General features: G+C 37.3%; 1 protein-coding gene across 2 annotated transcripts in view; it reads right to left on the bottom strand.

Annotated features, from left to right (window-relative positions):
- CBLB (Cbl proto-oncogene B) overlaps positions 1–24,446 on the bottom strand; it is a 125,815-nt gene that overhangs the window by 55,360 nt on the left and 46,009 nt on the right. For both annotated transcript variants that reach the window (XM_064410619.1, XM_064410620.1), the window contains exon 4: positions 3,847–3,993. In XM_064410619.1, coding sequence (XP_064266689.1) covers positions 3,847–3,993 — 147 coding nt within the window. The remainder of the gene's footprint in view (positions 1–3,846; positions 3,994–24,446) is intronic.

Genomic DNA, 24,446 nt, shown 5'->3' with positions numbered 1-24,446 from the left:
AAATCAAATCCAAACAGCCTATTCCCCATCTCTCTGATATAGTTTCTTTGCCAGCTTCCTTGACAAAATCCAAACACCAAAATAATCCCAGGCCTTCTATTGAATACTGCTGACCTCCTCACCTACCCCCTAATTTGGATATATGTTTTACTTTGTCCTTGCAGAGAAATCAATACCTCCACTTTTTCCTTTTTCATATGGCTATTAGCACCCTTCTCCTTCCACCGAGACAATAAAAATCTCATTATCTCCCACCTTGAGTTATCAATCCTCCCTATACGCTCCTAAACCCCACATTGTGTCTCCAGATCCCTTCCAAACATCCCATCACTACCAAGGTCTCCCGTTCTCCTCTGAAACGTGCAGTACTGGAAAAACCTCCTAATTGTAAAGGCTCTGACTGTGTGCTCCTTTTACACTTTCTGCCTCTGTGAAGGCTGATGATTTCCATATTGATATATCTGCTGCTCTCACAAAGCATTCTCTCCCAGATAAGCTTCTCCAAATATTGGCATTGTCTAGAAGTCTAGAAGTTTTTTAGGGGTGTACCATAAAAGTGAAAGTTGAGAAGGTATTCAAAGGCCGAGAATATGTGGTTATCTCAGCACTTGGCTCTGAGGGAGCCATTCTAATTGCTTGCTGAGTTCTACACTCGGTGTACACACTGTTCACTCAGTTCTACACAGAGTGTTTTCAACAGAAATCCAAAGAGTAGCTAGATGTATGATCCAAAGAGCCCAGCCATTTATTTTGCTCATGAATTTGAAGCCACACAAATTCACACTTGACTAGCTCTAAACACAAAAAGAAAGACTGCAGACTATGACACTTATTAGTAACAGGACAAATAAACTTAGTTGCAGGTGCACAGTTTTGCAGCAAGTGCTCAGACAGACAAATGTAACCAACAAAATTACAAGTTCCCTATTCACTGGAAAAGAGCAGTAAAAAACCAATCGTTCTTTTTTTTTTTTAAGTACAAACTGGACTCATGAAAACTGTATGTATTGGATTTCAGTCTTCAGGAAACTGCAACATGTTGCTTTCTGTAAAAGGATTTGCAGGCCATATTTACAAAAACTGAAAGCCAAACAGTCAACTTAAAAATATAAATTATTATTGGTGACCTTCTTTCTATTTAAAATATTTCAAATTAAAAACTTTAAAATGTATTATTTCAGAAAGAAATTAGTGCAAAAAGTTGATCCAATAAAAATCCAATTCATTATGTTTAGAAACAGGAAGTTTTTTATGATAATACTATGTTTAAAAAAATCATGAATTAATCTAATCCTTCAAATTCCCTCCTTCCAATCAGATCAAACTGCATCTTTTTTGTACTACAGTTTAGCATCAGAAGCCAAGACCCAGCACAACTTTTTATTTATGCTCTAATCTTGATCAGGGTTAGTCAGAAACCCAAAGTAAGGGCTACTGTTCAGAAACAAGTGAGGGGTCCAGGCTTGCCCTGTAAACAGAGTTACAGCCCGGGAATACACAATTAAGTTCCTCCCTGCACTGCCTGAGTAGACCTGGGCATCAGAATGTCCTAGGGGCCTACCTTTAGGTGGCCAGGTTAGAAGAAGATATTATGAGTCATTTGCAAAACCTTTATGTAGGCTTTGCTTTTAGGGAAGTGATACTAGCATATTTGCAAACTAATTTGTTACAACAGGTCCATTGTAAAGGATGTGGCTTACAGATATGTCTGCTATATATTTCTAAAAGGATTAGAAAATAATTAATGTTTAAAAAGCCTCAGGCATTTTATTTAACAAAGAGATTAAACCTAATGCCAAATAAACTTTTTTTTCATCTGTTGTTTGATATATATGCTGTTACATGTTTTATAGTTACTTAAGAGCAGTTAACTAAACCTGAGGTAATGGCAAGGCTGCCAAGCACAGATCTACTGCTCCTTGCTTAGAAGACAGGCATCAAAACCAGCTTCACTTTATTGGGGAAGAGCTGGGAACACCAGCAACTGTGCTTATTTACTTGGCCTGGAAGTAAAGCATCTGATCAGAAATAACTCAAAAAAATTTCAGGCTATATTTCAAAATCAAACATACATATGTTTAACTGCAGGTCATTAAACTGCCTTGGTTCTTAGACATTTTGGATGAATTGATGTTTTAGGCAAAAAGCCAACAAAACCCATATATCCAGTCACCCTCCCTAAAAAAACAAACAAACAAACAAACAAACAAACAAAAAAAAAAAACCCACACAAACAAAAAAACCCAAAAACCCCTATCAAAGTACACAGGGGAGAGCAGAGAAGATCAGAGGGTTTGTACTGAAGGTTCATATTTAAAGTTGCATTCTATACAGAAATTTAAATAAGCAGGAAAGAAACAACGCCTAGAAAAGGCATGATAAGAGCTCCAAGGCCACAAAAGGTTTTAGAAATAAGAGGCCCAGGAGATGAGTGAGAAGAGATTAAGTATGTGCAAAAAAAGACAAGAGCAGAGCTGAATTGTTCAGATGAAATGACGCAGTTGAAAGATTCTCCTTACCAACCTTGTTGTGACAAAAACTTACTAACATGTTACAGTATCCCATTGTCTGACCCCTCAAACACCTATTTATTGTGTCACATCATCTCCCAGTGGAAATTGGCAGGATCGGACCATTGGAAGGAAACTTGAAGGAAATCTCTTGAAACTCCCACAGACAGTAGAAGTCAGTGGAGAATACCAAAGAGACAGCACAGAGAATAGGGGAGCTGAGGAAACTGCCTCAGATAAAATGATAGAAAGGAACAGCAGCTTGCAGAGGAGGAGAGCTGTAAATCCCAATGACAGAAATGCAATTTGCAATCAAGACATCTGCTAAAGGTCATTCAAGGACAGAGCCCAACAGGAAAAGAGAAGTACCACAAGGAAATTTAAATTCTGAGAGCTCAGCTAAAGGGGAAAAGAGAGGAAGAAAAAATAGCAATACTGAACAAACATGATCATTAGTCATTTTATCAAAGATCCTGTTTTTTTTTTCTTGACTGACATGTTTTTGAAAAGCGTTCTCTGATAGAGAACCCTACATGTCACTTATGTTAATCCTTCAGAAAACTTTAGCTGAACTTTTGAAGTTATTTTGAAAATTATATTCACATTAAAATGGGTAACACATAACATGATTAAATTCCTTTTCTCTAATAAACACAGGACTGATATAGCAACTTCATCACACTCTGGCATTACTTACATGGGAAAGAAATCACCAGAACACACTACCATGAACCCAGAAAGAGGAAAGCTGACAGTGAGTGTGTTTAGACTAACAAATAAAACCATGGAAGTGAAACTTGAAAGTTCACACTGAAGAGAATTGATTTGCAGAAGTGCCAACCTACTACGCTGGTATTCTAAAAAAAAATATTTACTTTAAAGAGATGTTTATGCTCAGAAGATGCAACAGATTGTTGCAGAAATTATTCTGCCTACATTGTGCAAGATACCAGAGCTGTAATATCAGGTTCCTAATGCAGACTTTAGGGTTTTTGCTTGTAGAATATATATATATATATTTTAATATGAAAGGACATTATTTGCCATATACTTCATGAAGGCAATGTACTATTTTCACCGTATAATGGAACAAATAAACTTCTTGCAGTAAGACTGATCTTAAGCACCCTCGACAAAACTACCTTTGAGCAAATTACAGCATTGGAAAACAAAAAAAAAAACGCTAACAATTAACTCAGCAATTTCAGACAATTTAAAGACCTAGAAGAGAAATTATCTTCAAAACACACACCAATCCTTATTTGGATTTGTGGAAAATTCATTATTTTAATGTTTATGTTTAGAAAGAATTGAGGATTTTACAAAAGTTACTTACTTATCTCCAAAGAATTTTCTCCAGAAATCTGCAGCATCGGCTTTGGTGATGCGGAAGTTATCACCTTGGAATTGTCCATTTGGAAAAATAGCCTTAATTTCTGCTAGCATGTGGCTGAAGATGAGAGACAGCTTTGTGAGGTTTCTCCTGCAGATATAATAAGGAAAAAAAATCACATCAAATCCTTCGAATTTAATAAATTTAATCAATCTTTCAGTATTTCACATATCCCATGTATTTGTGTAACAATCACTGTGTGACACAAGAAGAACACTGAGCACTCAACTGAAAACACAAAGAAATACAAATTAGTGGTTTGTATTTCCATGGACTTCTGAGGACATATTTATCATAAGTCTCCATGAATATAAAACCACTTTTTGGAAACAGAACAAATTTGAGTTCTCAACTGCATATTCAGATGCACTCCTTGTGCATTATGCTTGTGAGTTTCTATTTCATTTATTCATTGCAGAAGCAAGAATTTATACTAATTAGACAGCTTATACATTTAAAAAAATCCCCAACCAACAAAGAAAACAAAAAAACTACCCCACACTCAAAAATCTAAAGGTATAGTTTTGTATGTGACAACAAACTTGTTTCATTCCAGGTTTCTAGAAATATAAACATGCTTATTTTTATTATTATATTTTTGTTTATAATATGCTAGTGAAAGCAAGTTTTAACTAGAGAGCATTTGAAAGGAGAACGAGAAGATACACTACGAGAAAGCTGAAAAAAAAATAAAAATAATAAAACTATCATAGGAAAAAGGAGCAAATCTAGAAACCTGGAAGCTTTCTGTACTTGGGACAGATGGGAACACAACTTGGTGCAAGTTTGAGCAGAGCTCTGCCTTGCCTGGCACAATCAGTGTCCCACAATAATGTGCTGTGCTGCAGGAGCTATTTTCAGGTACATATTCACCTAGTGAGCTTGCTGGATCCCTGAGGCTTGAGCCCTGCAGTGAGTTAAGGAATGAAGTCACACAGAGGTGCCATCTGGGGCACTTCCTTGCCCAGAGGGCAGTGTGTCTGTCCCTGCAGAGGCACTGCCTGCTGGGCACAGCTGCACAGGACATGGCCAGAACCAGCAGCTGCTAGGATGTGAGCAGAAAATGCACAGGAGAGACACGCATCCAAAAGGCTCCATCTAAATCACAAAGCCCCTTCCTTCCCTCTTAGAACAACACCAGTCACTAAGTGCATCAGAACACTTCTGTTCCAATATACAAAATCATAAGGAAAGGAAAAAAGTGAAATGATTTTTGGTTTGCATTTGTATAAACAAGAAAAAAATATTTTAACATCTGAGACAGCTTCTTTTTATCTGATGGCAAAGGTGAAACTTGAAACCAACTAGAAACTTGTCTGCGCTTGAACATACATCGCAGCATGTACAAACAGTAAGAGATGACAAATTCCTGGTAATTTATATGCAGGACATCTGCTTTTTTTCTCTTTAATTTTGATTCTTACTCTATGAGATCATTATCTCAAGTCCTTCTTTGGTATCAAAAATCCATGATAAATCATGCCTCAATTTTTCACTTACGTACTTTTTCTTTAGAACCGCAAAGCGCATATTGCACCACTTTTGCTCAGATATGCTTATGTGATACTAGATCTCAGTCCCTTCTTGAGGCAAAGATATAAAGCTCACTGATTTCAGAAAAGATTTTCAACAATTATGGTGCAGAGATGATGGCACTGGGGTGGGCCAATGATTCTCCCTCTCTGGGCATTTCACTTGCCTGAAGATGTCTATCCATTTCAGCAATGTACTTTTCCTGTCTTGGGGAGGGCTTTCCCAGGACACCTCAGGAAGCATGTACTCCACTTTATCAGACCTGGCAGTGTGTGTAGCTGCATTTTTCAACTTAGGATGGTTCCCTTCCTTCCCCAATATGAAGGATGGAGCAGTGTCAAAAATTTTCCATCTTACCTTCCATTAGCAAGTTTTTCCATCTTACTTTCCATTCATAAGTTTAAGACAGGGTATTAATTTGAAAGAAACAGCAACTAAAATCATCAAGGTTTGGCAACTTAGTGAATAATTCTAACAGAAGCCAAAGGACCATTGAATCAGAGCACTTATTTTAGGTCTCATTGCCACCAGGAGACTGTAAAGAAACCAGTCTGCATCTCTTGCAGTAACAAAGGCTTTCTTCTCCAGGTCACAGCAGACTGATGCAGTGACAAAGGGACAATTGCGCTGGCAGCCTGGTGGACTAGAAGAGCTGAGCAGATAGAGATATGCTCCAGAGACCCTTTTACTCACTGGATTCCAGCAGGGGAGATATCCTAAGGGATCACATTGGAGCTACAGCTCAAAATAACACCGTCCAAATTATACACAAATAGTGGTTTTAATGCCTCAGCAGCCAGCCTTCAGGGTTTACAATTATAATATACTTTCACTGGCAACATGAGGCTGGTTAGAGGTGGAACTTCTTCCTTAGTTGTAGAACATCGCACAGACATTTTATCTCTGCAGAGAAGGGATTTCATACTGATGAGAAAAACCTTAACCTTCTGCAATTAAAATCACACAACGCTGCTTTACACAAAAGTGAACCAAGATGATCATTCACCAGTATATAATAGCTACTGTGGTAAAATATAACAATATGTTAACACTAAATGATGTTATATCAACAGCATTTTATGTAACATACAGCACAGGTCTCATTTATATTACTTACATCATATTTAACACCTCCTAGCTGATGTTTTCCTTTGACTCAAGCTCAGATTTTTGCTACCTTCCTTTCACTGAGTCAAATTAATGCCATATAGGCCAAATCCCTTGTAGAACTTGATTTCTGAAGTACCATTTTGTCAGTCATAGTCTATGCTTTGTTGCCAACCATCTTTGTCCATGACAGATATACTGAAGAGCCAACATGGTCTGAATCAACCCCAGAACACCTAAGATACAAAGATTAAATACTAAATTTTTATTTCACATAAACTTGTAAAGATCTACTGAATCAGTAAGCGTATTTTGGTTAATGAGAAAGATGCATTTTTTTTAAATTTCAAAATGAATCTGTCTTTTGAAGTTATACCTCATCAGCAAGATTTCTAAATAGAGAGCAAAGCCCGAAGACAAGAGTTTTGGGTTTCTTCGCTTCTCAGCAAATTACTATATTCTGAATCAATTTTCTCTTGAACTACCAAGAGTGAGGTCAGGCTAGAGAATACTGCAAAGATCTAATAATTTAAGGAATTTTTAAATACCAGTCATATGCAATGTGAAAACCGGGCTTGATAATGGAGATACTATAACCTCCCAACCAAACCAAAACAGCAGCAGTTGACTAGTAGGAGGTCAGAAAGCAGCCCTGTCCTCCTGGATCTACTGAAAAGTGAAGTGAAGCATGATCAACATGTAATAGCATAGATGGGTTTTGGCTGTGTCAACTTTGTAATCACTGCATGAAGGTAATTTTACTTGCTGGAAGGCAGTGTGGCCCAGCAAACAGGACTGGACAGGGAATTAGGCAGTGTCACTTCCTTTCTGCCACTGCCTTTAATTATGACATGGAAGGAACACCTGAGCCCTGCATTTACTGCAGGACATGGATGAACAGAACAAAATGCTCAGAGAGCTCCAAACTTGGAGAGCACTGTACAAAAACACGTGGCAGATTCAGCCTGTGTATAAGTACACAAAGCAAAGCATGCATCTGTGCCCTCCTCCTTCAGAATTATTGGATGTCACAGACAATAACCAAGACAAAGTAATTTTAACAACAAATACTTGTTACTCCTGCAAAAACTTGAAAATGTGTATATCTACCTACACGCTACACATGTATATAACTTCTGCTTTCATGCCTAGGCATTACTATGCCCATGAAAAAAAATAAATTAACAACTACAAATATTTCTGAAAGAAAACCCTCCTAGAATAGTCTAGAATAGAAGTAGGAATGCATACCTCTGCAGTTATTTATGTCATTACAAAAATTAGGTTATTGCTGGATTTCCTTCTTCATTGCATCTAGTAAGTGTTTAATCTTTCTGCATCCACATTGATACACTTTGTTAAACAATCACCTGCAATAATAAGCAATACACCAACTTTCCAACTCATAATATATAACTCAATCAAGTGTCCTGGAAAAACAGTTTTCAGAGTTAGAAAAAGATCTGTTTGGCAACTAAGAATATTTTCCAGATAGAACTTTCACAAAAGTACACCAAACTACTCCTAAACAACAGATAATTCCTCTATAATCATTTTATAGAATAATCATACAAAGACAGCTCTTTTAGCTGGCAAAACTGCAAATCATAACTGCATAGGAACTAAGATGAAAGGAAGTTTGAAATATGAATTTCATAAGGTGAATTGTTTATTTTGACTTCTAAAAATCCATCCACCCCAAATATTAAAGCCTCAAAATCTAAAGCATATGTACAGAGCTCATTTCACTTAATTAGTTCTATTAGAAACAGATCTCTGATCCATATGCTCGATTGTGGTAAAACACAAGGATTCTACAAAATACATGTTACTAATCCAAAGGAACAGAATAGAGTCTTGTGATTCAGGTACAAAAGAGGGAAATGAAGACCCAAGTTCTGAGCTCTGTTAGTCCACTCTCCCAGAGTTCAGAATTTATGTTTTGTGACTCAGATTTCCATTGTGTGAAAAAAGCTCTTCCCATTTTTATTTTGCCACCATGGGAACTATCGTAGCTTCTTATAAAACTCCTTGACAGATGATACTTCTGCCACTAGCTACTGGTAAGTGACTCAAATACGAATGCACTAAGTCCAGGACAAAATACAGAAGAGAAAAAAATCTGAAGAAATATGTGAATTTTTTAAGATCTCCAGAAGACACAGGAAAACGACTAAAAATTATACATGCTGATAGTGGTTCACTCTTGATAATCCAGTATAACCCTGACTCACTCACCCCCCTTCCTCTTATAGAACTTCCCTTCTCAGAGACAGGAAACATAGGAAAAAGAATAAGTAAAAAAACCCACCAAAAAAAACCCCCAAAACAACCCCACAACAAAAAAAAATCCCCCCGCAAAACAATAACACTTCCACAAGAAAAGAAAAACAACAAAACAAAAACCTCAACATTTCTTTTTTAGAAATCTACAGGTGTAGAATTCAGTCAGATAATCTGAACAATGGAGTATTCCTTAACACTTTAGAGGAAGCAAAGGAAACCAAAGGTTCCTGTCAACATGCTTGCAGAGATAAAAAATGCCTACCATCATATTTGGCAATCAGATCAACTCTGTTTCTGTGCAATGATTATTTTTAAAAGCTATATAAGGACAGGGTATTGTTCAAAGACCAAAGTATATGAGCCTATTATTGGGATGAAATGTCCCTGGGACTAAGAATAATCATGAGCTCTATTTCCTACTTTTGCCACTGACTCATGGAAGGAACACATACAACTAAACTTTGATGTGTTGTAGTAGTCCTCATCTGTAAGCTGCTCCACAAACACGACCTAAAAACCTGCCTTAAACATGGCAAGATTCAGCCAAAAACTAAATTTATCATATATTAAGAAAAAAACAAAAACCACGAAAAACCAAACTAGTATGACATTGTAAGAAACTAACTGGAGGAAACTATTATATTTCTTTGAGTCCTGGAGAAGCTGGGTTTATTACAGCTAGGAAAGCAGCATCCTTCCTTGAATGAACCATCCTTCCTCTTCATCAGCCTCTTTGTGACAGATACAAGGAATATGGTACAAGTCTATGCTATTCACAATGGGTACCGAAAGGAAGAAATGGCAGACTTTGGGTAAATATTGGGCAAGGATAATTTGGAAAACAAAAAGCTGATTCCAATGTCACTTGGAATTTTCCTTCATCTTTTCCTTTGCTTAGAAATCATTTTACATTGATACACCACCTTTCACCAACAGCCTGGTTCCTTTTGCTCTCATATTTTAAAAAATACATTAAAATGGAAGAAGGCAATGCTTGAAGAATTCAAAATTTTGTTTCATCTTGTGAAACTGCTTATCAGCTGTCATTGCTTTTATAACAGGTGTTTATTGCACAATTTATACAAAAACCAAGAATTAATATACAGCAGCTTAGTAAAGAAAGTGGAATATAAACACAGAGGAAGGAAGAAAGCCAGTCTATAACACTCCACAAACTGATGAGTCTGCCTACTCACTGCTCTCTCATTTGTAAACTGGCATGCCACTGTGCCACCAACATCTCTTCAGCAAAGTTCTATCCAAGGATTGTGTTTGCTTTTTGCTAAACAAATGCTCCATACAGTAGCAACCATGAACAGCTCTTGTTAGTTGGGTTTTAGGCTTTACAGTCCAAGTTTTGAAAATTTCATTACTTCCAGTTCTGTACAAGGGGCATTTATTCACACAGATAAATGTCTCAAGATACTCCTAAACCATTTTAATTTCTTTCCTCACTAGGCTCTGGTCTATGAGGTAACAAATACAACCACAAAATGAAAATCTAACGAATGCTGGCAGGAGTAAGAAGTAACAAATGAAATACAGTCCGCATAAAGCAAAATGTGAGTCATCAAAAATAAAGGTGTGTTGACAAGCTAAAGATTTAAAAATTTTGCCCATAATTACTTATGCAGAAGGATAGAGGTTACAAAAAAAAAAAAAACCAAAAAAACACCTCTAGAGAATGCTATTCTGAAAGCAATTTGCATAAAACTGATCTGAGTATTTACAAGTACAAATACTTTGTGAAGGATAGTCAATCCTATAACATTTTAAGTAGCAACATAAACTAAGAGCTAACAGACTTATTGATTTTACTACCAAGACTTTTAATGACCTACTAGACCATCAGTACAAAATACATTATTTAACATCCCAAATCTAACACGTATACAGATTTAAAAACTGAACTGAGCACTGGCCTTTTATTTTCTACTTTTCAACAGTCCATTGCTTTTGTGCTGTGGTTCTACTCATAAGTAAAAATACGTTGTTCAAGCACAGTTTGCTTCCTCCAACCTCCTCCCATAGACATCTTTGTGTATAATGGTCCAATATTATTTAACTAAACACTGACCTTAAATCTAAAGCTTAATATCTGTATGTATAAATGAAAACAAAGTTGTCACAGAATTCCCCAGGAAAAACAGTAAACTCAGACTTCAAAAAGCTGAATTAATTCACTGAACACAGAAATACAGAAAACTTGTTAAAAATGCGAATGAATTAATGCGAAACATAGAAGACTGAATTCGCATCCTTTCACCATCTTCCAAAGCCTTTAAGTGGAAGGGATATTCAAAACAACACTTGGCCAAAATAGGAAGTCTTAATGACAGAGATGTGATTGGTATAATTTTTTGGTACCCGATTAGGCCAGTAAACACCTTGAATTGCACAGCAAAGTGAGGTCACTACTGTTATTCATACTATCCATGTACTGGAAGTGTAACTGATACTACAAAAAAGGTGTTAATACATCCCAATATAACCATCTTCCTCATAATTCTTGTAAGGATCACTTGGTTTGAAGATTATTTGGCACAAACCCCGCGACAGCCAACACAGCAGCCAAAGGCCAGGGCTGGCACAAGGAGGTACTGATGTGGCTAAATGCTTATCCCCTTCCAGTAATCGAGCATGAACAAAGTGGTTTAGTTCTGTGTCATGCTTCATCTAGTTTGCTGTCAAGCAAAAACTCAGGAAACTCAGTGGTTCTGAGGTGCTAATACCAACAAAGCACGTGTGCCATGCAGCACCCTGAGCAATCCTCTTCCTGTGCAGGTCTGCCTCCCATCTGAGCAGCAAACAACTGATGATGCTTCACTTCACTGGCCTGCATTGTGCTCATTTCCTGCACAGAAATAGTCCAGAACATGGACTCAGGCTTCTCCTTCCAGGGCTTTTTATTCAGACTATTACCTCACCTTAAAATATGCTGTTTAAGGTTGTTAAATGATGTTTTCTAAATAAAATAAACTATAGAGAGATTAATGAGTATTCTTAGCAGCAGTCAAAAAATACTTTGAATTCAAAACCTACCAAATTTTGCAACAGTATAGATTTTTGAGAAGACAAATATTTCTGATTGTTTGAGAGTGAATCCAAAATTTTACAGGCCTACTGCTGTAAATCACACTAAATGACTGTGGAAAAAATCTGCAACACAATTTAGCCATATTTCAAAGCAGAACTGGTAAATACTTCTTTCTGACATTAAGGACTTTTGGCAAACTAATATCGATATGCATCTTTTTCCATTTATGTAATTCTCACGTACCTAAGTACATTTTTGATATTTAACAGGAAATGGCCTTTGGATCCTATGTGCCTCCCAGTACTTCTGGTGAGACAGACACAAGTTTGGCTGAGTGGTGGAACTGAGGGAAATCTTATCCATGAAGGCCCAAAACAAAATTCAAAATTGTCAGCTCTGAATTCTGAGCTCATGGTACTCGACTAAACATATGAAACACTTGCAGGACAAAACCTAAGTTTGAGCTAGCCTGCAGCTGTGAGGCACAGATCTAATTCTTACATAGGGGGCTTTTAACACCAAAGAGGATAGAATAAGAATATTACTCTCAATTTCTCTTAGCAAAGCCCACAATGAACTCAGAAAGAAAGATGAGATGTTTGATTCAAGAGCAAAGAAGACAGAAGATAGAGAAGGGTGATGGAAAGAAATAGATGTACTTAGAGAAACTTTATTCACAAGGTATGATAAAGCAGAGCAGCATAGGAAAGCCCATGAGAAAAAGACAACACTTTTACAGAAAAGTCTGAACATCGTGAAAAAAATTAAACTATAAGGAGCTGTATTAAACACCATGAACAAATGTACCTATCTTGCAGTTGCTATCTAAGTGGACATCTCCTCTATGCATTCAGGCCTAGCCAGGCAACAGAGCCATGGAATAAAAAAATCTCACACTGTATTTAGAGAGCATGGCCACACACAGAATCTTATTCCTGGCAATTCTTTTGAGACCTTACCTTTTCAGTTATAATTTTGGTTTTGTTTGTATGAGTGGTAAGAAGTACAGTAGTATTTTCACGGATCAGATCTTCTAACGCAGAAAAGGGATCTAAAGGGAAGTTTTAAAATAGCATCCACTTTCTTGCATTAGAAGTGTATAGAAGTATCAAAACTGCTGTATTTTTAAAACTGCTGCGACCTGCAGAGGTGGTTAGTACCTGCTGTGTCGCACATGGTTTCCACTGACTACAAGACAATAAAATGTCCCAGCATTCCTAAGAGCCTGGTCAAAAGGAATTTTCCTGGCTGAGCTACATCTGAGACTTGATCGAGAAAAAATACTGAGCTGCACGTTTTGCCCTAGAATTCAACTTCAGAAAAATCCTTGGATTTTAGTTTTTGAGCCTTTTGTGCATCATCATATCTATTTATTTGCTCTGTGTCAGTGATAGACGGCTTTCAGCAAAAACAGAATTGTTTTACAAATACAACCTTCTTCATCCCATGTAGCTTCCTGTCAAAAGCCATCATTAAATGAGTAGAGAAACTCTCCATCTCTACACTTTAACAAATATTTATTTTTACAGACCTTCAAATAGATAGGAATTTTGACCCTAAGCCCTGAAATCAGATTCCACATAGGTAGATGCTCTCATTACAGCATTCTAAGTGTTGTCACTAAAGCATTCTAAGAGTATTTTAGACCACATGAAAACATGATATTTATTCAAAATGGAAATCCAAGTAAAAGCTACATAAGCCATCAAAATATAATAATCAGCCTTCAAATCACATCTCAAGTTATTGAATTCCTATCAAACATATAATAAAAATTTCCATTAGATGCACTCTAATCAAATCCACCTGAAATTATTCACTGAAATTAATTTAAACACTACTTAGAACTGAGATGCTGCTAGTTTGCAACAGTCAGGTAACAGAAATCTGTCCCATAGCTAAGCAGTGTCACACGAATGCATATGGCACAAAAATATACAAAATAAGATATATGAAGTACTGAAACTGTATGTGGGTCTCAGAATAATCACTGGGCTTTTATTTTGTGAGAGACTGTAAAGTTATTGGCGTTGAGAGAAGAAAACTACCATCTCAAAAACAGTAAACAACCTATTCCCTTTCACATACACCCTGAGGCACCCAGTCACCTGTCCTCCTGCATATGAGGAGCACATCTAAACCATTTAAAACCAGATACATTGCTGCCACATTGCGTTAGGAACTTCATCTGTACAGAATAGCAGAGAGAGAAATATCAAATCCTTGGTTCCAAAATGCCACTTGAAATGATGCTATACATACTTATGGCCCTTGAGGATCAGGTCACTGTGGATCCAACAGGACAGTTAGGAATAATCTGGCATCAAAGGAATACAGCACAGACCTCGGTCAAAGTCTAACAGATTTTATAATAAAATGTGTGATTTCACACTAACTAGAAAAAAAGTAGAGCTGGCTGAAATATTTTATCAGTAATTTGGGGAGTAAAAGCAGGCACTGAAACCCACAAGGATATAGCTAGACAGACAGGTGCGTTTTTCATGTAAACAGAGGCAGAATCTTTGCCTTGGGAGGTACTGATGTCAAATATCCAAACAGAAGCTGTCCATACAAATGAAAATAAACCATTTTGCCTCTTCACTCCTTATCTCCCATGAAAAGCAAAGGAAGCGAACAGAATGAAAAAGATTGAGATGTTATTTGCAAAAAATTACCTTCCTTTTTTTGGTCTAAAGTACAATAACCATGAAGAAATTTATACCCTGATCTGTTTATTTTTTTTTTTTTTTACATTAAGCTATTCAAAGGCTATAAGGCTGACAGATAACTGCAAATAGCTGCATTGACTGCACAACAAAAACAGATGTAGTTCATACATCTGTTTTTGTTGTGAAGGCATAATGTGAAGGCATAATGTATTTGAACAAAAAAAATATTGACCTGATGTAGAAAATGGCAGTCTCTGAGCTGTCCATTTTCACTCAGAAGCAAAAATTTTCAATTATGATAGGTAATTCCATGAAAATATCTGCTCAGTACTCATCAGTAATAAAAACCCACATCAAATATCATGAATTATTAGCAAAAGAAGAGAGGAAAAAACTCAGAAAACATACTTATGCCACCATGTAGAAACACAGTCGCCTGCTATCAAACCAGACAGATAAGAAACAGAGATAAAAGAGATACACTGAAAGCCAAGTGAGGTTACCAAAGGTAAGAAATTGATACAAACTGAAGAGGAATAAAGTATCGTGGGACTCTTCATGCTGGATGAGTAACCACAGAGGAACTCAGATAAGAGGTGTACAAATTACAAATGACATAAGGAAGATGGATGAGGACTGACAGAAACTAGAACATTTAGTGAAGGTGACAGGAAGCAAGCTTAAAAAATCCCTGCTGCACAGAAGTTCTTGCCTAAGGGTACTGAGGAGGTAAGTTTAAATAGGTTTGAGGGGATGCTGGGAAAACACCAGGAAGAGCTGCTTCACTGAAGGTTACTAGAGTAACAATGCACAACAGGTTCAGGAAATCCCTTAGCTAAAAACAGCCGAAGGCTGAGAGAGTACTAGGGAAATATACTAAATTATACTTGTTTGCCCCATTTATTCTTCCTTAGGTATCTCCTTATGCTCACCACTGAAAACAAGAATGACTACAATGATTCACATCAGCCTCTGTCTTAAAAGCAAGACACGGTACTTAAGAACTAAAGCACATAGTTCATAGGTTACCCCCAAAGCTCTTAATTTCATTTATTTCACTCATACAATTTGATTGCACTGAACTTCTAATACCTGATCACTCATAAATTAATTTCGGATGCCTTGGTGAATGGAAGCATTCTACTGTTGACAATCATTCTTTTTCATCCCCACAACTGAGATTAGAAAGTTGAAGTTGCCCCAGTCTCCGCCTGTATCATGAGCGTGGCTTCGTGTTTTACCAGGAGAGTGGCCTGGCAACGTCTGGCAGCAAGAAAGGGCAGGTGGTGGAGCAGCACTGCCCTTCAAAGGGCAAGGATTGAGAGAAGTACCAGCATTGGTCAGGAGCAGAGCCCTGTTCTGTGCTTTACCATGACAGCTGCAACAAGAACCTACAAGGGTACTTGCAAACACTGGAGACGTGAGGAGTGTTAAGAGGGCTGGTGGTGAAATTGAATCACAGATGTCTTCGAAGATAATCAGTTTCAACAGTGAAAGCCAAGTAAGACAGCATTCCTAAATTAGATGAAGAGGCTCATAGAGGGCAAGCATCCAAAGAGAAAAGGTTACTACACCACAGCTGTAGTGGAAACTTCCAAATTCTGAGCACCAATGTGAAAATCTGTATGTTTTACTTACTGCTAAATTTTATCACATGCAGGCCATTAAAACAATACACATGAATAGAATCACAAATGGACCCAAAATACAATAAAATTCCTTCTGGTAAAAATAGTTTTTAAAGCATGAAGGTTCCAGGAGTCACACTGTTAACAGTTTACTCCCCCAAGACAACACTTGTGCAGTTTTGCCTAGCAAGACAGTTCACTTTGCTACTTGCAAAAGTAAACACTTTATGCAATTATGGATTCCTGGAACAATACATCAGTCTCTGAAAACAAATTGCTTTGAAACAGGAATGTAAACCTAAAGACAATACTTGTCTTCCCTCAAAAACTGGAATGTAAACTTAAAGACAATACTGGTCTTCCCTCAAACACCAAAGTATTACAGCTCTTGCTACCCAAGCAAGTAAGAACAGGAGACAGAAATTGAAACAAACAAAAAAGTCTCTGGATATTAAGACATTCAGCTGCAAATTTTTAATCACTCGTTTTTTTTCATGAATCATCCTTAAAATCACTGCACTAAATATCCTCACCACCTGGAAATACTTATATTAAGATTATATGAAATTATACTATATTCAGTGTGATTTACTTTCCCAACACTTCAATTTCTCTAATTACTTGAATGCTGTAGCTGAATTAAATATATAAATATACTCTTAAGAGCCATCAGGCTAACATATTCACAGTCAAAAACATATTCATAATTCTGTTTTTTCAGGTCAGCCATCTTGGGATAGGAAATGAGCATTAACTACCAAAGTACAACGTGTATTTAATCACCCTTTGATACAATGAATAATAAAAGACAACTGTTTAGATCTGAAGAGAAACAGACATGGAAAAATAAAACTGCATTCCTTCCATCTCTGGGAAGCTCAGAGCACCAGGTACCACAGCAGGTAGCCTGCTGAGGTTTGGCACAGTTTGAAATATCCTTGACAAAGAGCTTCACTTGGTGCGGCGTATTTGGCATTGGAAGACCTTTCACCCATATTAGCAGTTTTCATCCCACATAAAAGACATGTGACATGAAGTGGATGACAAATACTATTGCTGTAATAAGCCATATCTGAGTTACTATACTTGTGATCAATAGCTATTGTTGGCTCTTACAGTCAAAGAAACTACAATGCCTCTATCCTCTAGTGACTGAAAAAGGATCATTATCAAAAAAAAAGAACAATTACAGCTAACTACAAGAGATAATGCTGGAGAAGCTTGTGCAGCCAACTTGAAAAACATCTCAATCTCTATCAGCAAAAAGACAGAGTCCTTGGAAGTTTTTGTGCCCCAAGTCCCCACACAGCCTGCCCTGTCCCTGGACAGCTTCCCAGAAAAAGCAACGTCCTGTACACCAGTTTCCACCAGAAGTCCCACAGTACTCCTTCACTCCTCCTATTCCCTAATGGCTAAAAGTAAATTTTTCATCTGGCTCCCAGAGAAGAAAAAGGAAAGACTGTGAGACAGACAGGAAAGGGGAAACAGAGAAGGCAAAGGCCGAATAGCGATCCTGGAGCTTCTTGTTTCCCACCCACCAAGCCACATTCCACAGCCCCACAAGGGAGAGACCCCCCACCCCCTCTGGTACAGAAGATAAAGTAGTATCTGCCATGGAGCATTCTCCTACAGAATGTGCATCCATGGAAAAGACTGACACAAAACATTAAATATCCAGTGTGCTGCATTCATGTGCTCATACCAGTCTAAAGCCCACTGGTAAACATGTAGAAAGAGAAAGAACCTTACCCTATGTTAATATTCTGATACAAAAATTCCCAAAGACTTCTCCTGAGAGCTTGAGGATTAAAAGGCCTAGCTAGTATGTCATAGTGACTCATTGCTTAAGTCCAGAATATTAAAAGATAAGCTAGCCAGAAGAAACTTTACTTTTGCCATAAATGATGTTAATTAAAAGGTCAAGAGATCTAGAGGAGGTGTTGAGAGAAAAACTGCAGAAGGAGAAAATGAGAAGGACATTAAAAATATATCTTTTTTAAAGGTGGGGATTAAAGGAGGATTAAATAAAACCCTTTGAAAGCTGAAATCGAGAAAAGGATGAAAAGGTAGAAATGAAAAGTACAAAATTTATGTCTCTAATTCTTCCTCCAGAACTTTATAGTTCACATTTTCCTCCAGGTTTAGTCACCTTAATTGCACATATGATTCACAGCAGGCTCCCTTGCTAGCAACAGAAGATTCATGATTAAGAAGGCATAGTAAGTTTCAATTTCAATAGCTAAAACCTCAGTATATCTGAAAAAATTATTTCAGTCAAAATGCACAAGTATGTGAAGAATAACTCTCAATTTGATTTCTCCATTTCTTGCTTTTTCTACAGTCTGGCTGCAAAGAGTCTAGTAATAACAGCAACAATGTACTAACACTGAGCAGTTCATCAACATCTCACACTAGTTGTACATAACTCTCTTAGGAGAATATGAAAGCTATTTCTTTCCAAAAGCAAGCCCTTAGTATGTGTTAGGAACAATATAGATAATTTTGGATTCAGTCTGTGCTAGGCAGCACTTTCAATTTGTAACATTACTCAAAGAATCACAACTGTGGAAATAAGAAAATGTTTTTAAAATACTTAATTCTGAAGAGTCTGCTTTAGCTTCCCTTAAATGTTTTCAATAGTATGTTTAAGGAAAATGCCACTAGGACAACACAGCTTCTTTTGGAAGAAAGGGCAATGCTAAATAAATAATTTCTTACCTAAACTCTCAGCTTACCTAATGGTAAGTTTGAATGATAATGAAGCAATAGGAATGTGTTCAAGAGGGGGGACTGTTTTTCCTGCAGACCAAAACTGACCCCTCAACTACAAAGTTTAATCAGTGAAAATGGAGAACATTAACACTGCAGAGAATCTCTGAAACAGCCATGACCCTCTGGGCAGGTGCTCAGAGGTCACAGACATTTTGCTGCAGGCTGGGGATTTGAGCCTGTTGTGTGCTGCTTTAGCTTTCCACACCTGTGCCTGTGCAAATTAACCACCAACAAGTGTAAAACATCAACTCCATCTCTGTACAGCTGCAAGTACCTAGGAGCTGCTTACCTGTGGCTCAGGGCCAACACATTCAGTGCCATGATCCTATACCACCATTTCATCCTCATACAACTCACAGTCAATTCCTCAACAATGGGTATTCAAACACAACACTATTTTTATCATCAAGGTGGAGGGAGGGAGTTGGAGCAGGAGATCCTGGAAGCATTCAATAAAAACATCCACCCCACTGGTACGTGGGAAACCTAAGCTTTCAAGCTGCACTGAAGCAATTCCACAGTCAATCCACAGAACTTGGTGGACCCTGCTGTAAACAAGTCTTGGTTGAAAATAATGTTCATCCCACTACAAATCTGGTGATATATTCAGAATAGATGGCCTAAATTCTACCTAGCTTTCTGAGTGCTTATTTTTGAAAAGAAGGCCCACTGAGAAGCTACAACATTAAAAAAAAAAAAAAAGAGAGAAAAAAAAAAAGAAGAAACAGCACTAAATGCCTTTGATCTAAAATGATGCTTTTTTCCCAGGTAATAGGATTGTCATAGAAAAATACTTCCCTTGTTTTAAAAAATAATCAAACCCTATGCATTTATGCTTTGTTTCAAGAACTATTATATCAGAGCAAATTATTTTAATAGTCTTTGACATTTTACTACTTAGATGTACACTATCCCGCAAACCTACAGAACTGCAAATATACCCACTTAGGATAAACCAGAAATTTCCCTCTGCTTGCTCAATGACTTTCTCTGTTAAAACAAACCCAGACTTTTTTTTTTGTCTAAAAATTAAAGATTTGAAAAAACTTTGAATCAGATGTTTGTCAGGTAAACACCAGAAAGAAGCTTCTATAAGACCTGACTTACAGCTGATAGCATTCTGTGACACCATGAAGTTGAGACCCTTTCAACCTGCAAATTTAGGAGATAACGGAAAGACACAGAAGATAAATCACCATATGAGTTATAGGGCTTACAAACACCAATAGGTGTCATTGAAGCACTAGTCCCAATCACTCAGTATTTCTCAGACTGCTAGGACTTACTCCCAGATCCAGAACTTAAAGTGACACTATTTTAATAGGAGCCACAAGACCTCTAAGTCTATCAGGTTAAGTGTTAAAGGACAAACACCTCAACTCCAGTATTAAGAGAGTGAGTCAATCTGCATTAGTTACTGTATTATAAATTCCTAATCCAAACAGAGATCTCTAATTTTAATGAGCTGAACTATGAGGCAACCTCAGGCAAGGGTTATGCTGATTTTGTTTGACAAAGAACTTTGTTGTAGATATCCTGCTTCTGCCAGAGTTTTATGTGAAGCAAGTATCTTGTTTTTCCATCGTCTCATTAGCTCATCACCCACCATTTCTCTCAACAGCAAAGCCATCTATGTAGACTCAAACAAAAGCCAGAAACCCTCTTTTCATAGAGAGAGCCTGCAGCAGCCAGCACTATCAACTGAAATCTTGCTCACTGCATGACAAGGATTAAAAAGAGAGAGGTTACAAGGAGTATTACTCCACAATTTATTATCTGTCTTCTGACAACAAGTAGTAAATCCTTTTCCTAATTATTAATCCTTAACGACTGACTTTTATGATGATTAGCTTCCATTACAATACACTGAAAGAGTAACAAGGTCCCTCTTGAAGATAATGACAGGAAAGCTGAAAACCAGGACCAAAAATATTTCCTCAATTTAAGAATTCCTCATCCAAAGCTTCAGTATTCATACAGGTTTCCTGGGATTCGTTTTCTCCATGTCTGAAAAAGTTTCAGCTTGTGGAGAGGGGAGAGATATTGCTTCCTGAAAGCCCTTCAGAATAAGTGTGTTTATTCTGGAATACCCTCGGGGCACTCACTGCCCCTTGCACACCACCATTTACCCTCTGGATAGAGTGCGGCTTGGCAAAACATTCCTCAGCAGAGAACAAAAGACATTATATTAGTTCTTCATTACACAGGACAAGGTGATCCTTTTATTACAAAATTCATACAAACCATAATACCAGGAATATATGCAATATATGGTGGGATTTACCTGAAACCCATGTCATAAAAACAGTGTGCTGTTTCTGTGTGGTAAATGTCACATTAGCACATTACATAACAAAAATAACATTCTCTTCTATTCCTAACTTTATATTATCTGCCTAGTCTACCATATTCACCTTTCCCCTTTGGTATTTTCTTTAGATTACTTGCATTAATTTTAACATTTATTCAGCTGACTTGAAAGGTATTTTTCAGTTACAAGAAGGAGTGAGGTAAGTAGCAGCTATCTATATAACTAATAAACTAGTTCTGTCTTATACGCCTTTTGGTATCACAGGGCATTGAGATACACACAAGTAAAAATATACACATGTAATTGGCAGTTAGCTTAAAAGGTGGTTCCTGGGTTAAATGTTGAACTTGATGACCTTAGAGGTCTTTTGCAACCTAAACCATTCTGTTTCTGTGATACAACAACAGCAGGCCACTTCCTCTCCAACACTGTAAACAAACTGAAGTGGACATTCGTTTGAGACTCAGACTCCAGACACATTTTGAGTGTGTCCCCAGTCTCATACTTCCTTTCATGTTCTCAGTTGCAATTAAGACTTCTTAGGTGCATGACATATTACAATCAAACACCAATAATACAATTACATACATGCCTGAGATTACACATTTTGTCACCTCAGGAATGAAAAGCTTTCCCTTGCACTAACCATAAATTATTCTCATGCTCTGTGCAACCAAACCAACTCAAAGAAAAGGCAGGTTCAGGCAGCAGATCCAATGATCCAATGCTTGCCAAAAGCAGGGTCCCAGCTTGGGCAGTGCTCCTCACACAGGGAGGACAGCCCACTACCTTTAAGCCCTCAACTCCACACAGTCTTTGCTGCTTCTTTCACAAAAGATATTATTATGTAAATAACTTAACGAAGGGGTTCATGAACCTCTGTGTGACAACATGTTACAAGACAGCAAGAATTCTTTTAACTAGGGTGTTAAAATGAACGGTTTGAACAGTCTTTGCTATATTCTACAGCAGATGCATGGCCAATGTTTGCTTCCCCGACTGTAACAGAAAGTGAAGGCAAAGATACGTTTTAACAAGAGTTCAAAAGCCCTGCTACAATGGCTTGTGTGTATTTCCTTGTAATAGGAAATAAAACAGGGCCAGGGCATGAGCACTCCTAGCTGCCATGCCATGATTGTCCCAGCCCCACCAGACTTGTGCCACACAGCTCAGACACATTCAGGTGACGGCTCCTGTGGGAGACCATTCCCAGCAGGCCCAGTGGATCAGCTCTCCCTGTCTTTAGAGGAAGGCACACGTGTTTTCTAGACATACCACACCATGAGTTCTGGGGATCACACAATGAGCATGGGCCCATTTTATCAATGAACACAAAAATGGCCATCAGTGGTAGAGTGGAAATCTAGGGTAAATTGGTCACCAGGGATCCAACTCTTAAGGAACATTCTTAAGGCTCACAGACAACAGTGAAACTCAGCAACTGTAGAAGTGCCTGATCAATTAAAAAGGAAGCCTAAAAATACCAAAGTTAACCTGCAAAAAAAAAATTAATAGTAATTCAACTCAAACTTCTGTAATGTTCATTTCTGTTGAAGAAATTATGTCAGTTATGAATACCAGCATATGTACCCAAGAAAAAAAGAGCAAAGGAAGAACAGACTGAGTTTATAAAAAGAAGGCAAGAAACAATACAGCATGCACGTTTGCTAATGAAAATGTACCAGAAATTTTACAGTGTAAAAACCTGAATATTCACTCTCAAAAGCACAAAGCCATTTCAGCAGCTGTTGAAAACACTGCATTATCTCAGAATGTAACTATGACACAAATATACAGAACTGTACATACAATTACCTCTGTACTTTTTATCTAAAGCAAAGTATCTAAAGATGTTAGGCATGAGAATATCAAATCAAGAAAGCAAACATCAGATTTTAATACAGGTTGAGATATTCTAGAGTTTATATGGCATTAAATTTTGCTCTAAAAAGAGACAGACCCTTAAAAGGGAGAAACATAAAATGTCATGAAGTTCACTGGAACTTTCAGCAGTCCCCTTCTTTTTACATGAAAGTAGTCAAATATAATATAAAATATAAAACCATGAGAGTTTGTATGAAAGAATTTCCCCTTTCCATATAGATAAGAGATTGCATAGTTTGTTTAAAGTTGACCATAGTATTTTTAAAACAAAATATCACCCAAATGCTAAAGAACTAAAAAACAATGCTACATAACCTAAGATTACCTGTAAAATGAAAGTAACCTTATGAAGAACTGATACTTGTTGAGACCACTTGAAGATTCTCTTCCTATTTTCTAGTGTGGCATTTTTGTATCTACTTTGTTCAGCTGAACTCTCCCATTACTAAGATTCGACTTTTGCTCAAATGAAACTTATAGGGAAAAATCTATCCTCTAGAAGGGGAAAAACCATAGAACTTCCCAAATGTAAGATTTGTGTTGAATCTCTTTTCAGGTGAAAAACCTGTTACAAATTTTCCTGTTTCAAAATCAGTTTCCATACTGACAATTAGTCACCCCAATTTCTACCCAATTCAATAGGATCAGAATTCAAACGGGCAGGATGCAACACATCCTCTGTGCAAAGTAAGCACACAATTGCCAGACTCTTTTCTGCATGGAGAAACTTCACAAAGCCACCAGAAAAAAACGCATCAAAACTCTATATGATGATTCTTCCACACATGATTTATCAGGTGGTATTAAAGTTTCAAAATAATATTTACATCCAGCTGCAACTTTTATTTTGCACATGCCACACAGGAATTTAATGCCATTATACTTCAGCGTGCAGTTTTGCAACTGAGCTCCTCAGCTGATGTAAAAGGGGTTTTGTCCCAATGTAACAGCCCAATCACAGATCTTACTGGGGATAAAGGTCTGGATTTTAGGTTGGTTGGTTTGAGGTTTCTTTTGTGTTGGGGAGCAGGGGTTGGTTTGGGTGCCTGGTGTTTGGTCTTGTATTTTCCAGCATAACACTAAGAACACCAAATTATTTTTCCATTTTTACGTGTTTTTTCAGCAAAAAATATGAGCTAATTATTGTCCCCTACAATGTGAGTAGCAAATCACAAAATCCCTCAAAACACAGGTATCTAATGGAAATTTTGACACATGCTTAGTTAGAGCCACTCTGGTCCATATTGGTTTGTCCAGCTTCAGTTTAAAAGCTTTTTTCATATATGATTTTCCTGTAAAATTCTTTATTTGGGATG

The sequence above is a fragment of the Passer domesticus genome, chromosome 2 (assembly GCF_036417665.1).
Source record: "Passer domesticus isolate bPasDom1 chromosome 2, bPasDom1.hap1, whole genome shotgun sequence".
NCBI lineage: Eukaryota > Metazoa > Chordata > Aves > Passeriformes > Passeridae > Passer > Passer domesticus.
Note: the sequence above shows the minus strand (reverse complement) of the source record. Positions and strands in the feature narration are given on the sequence as shown.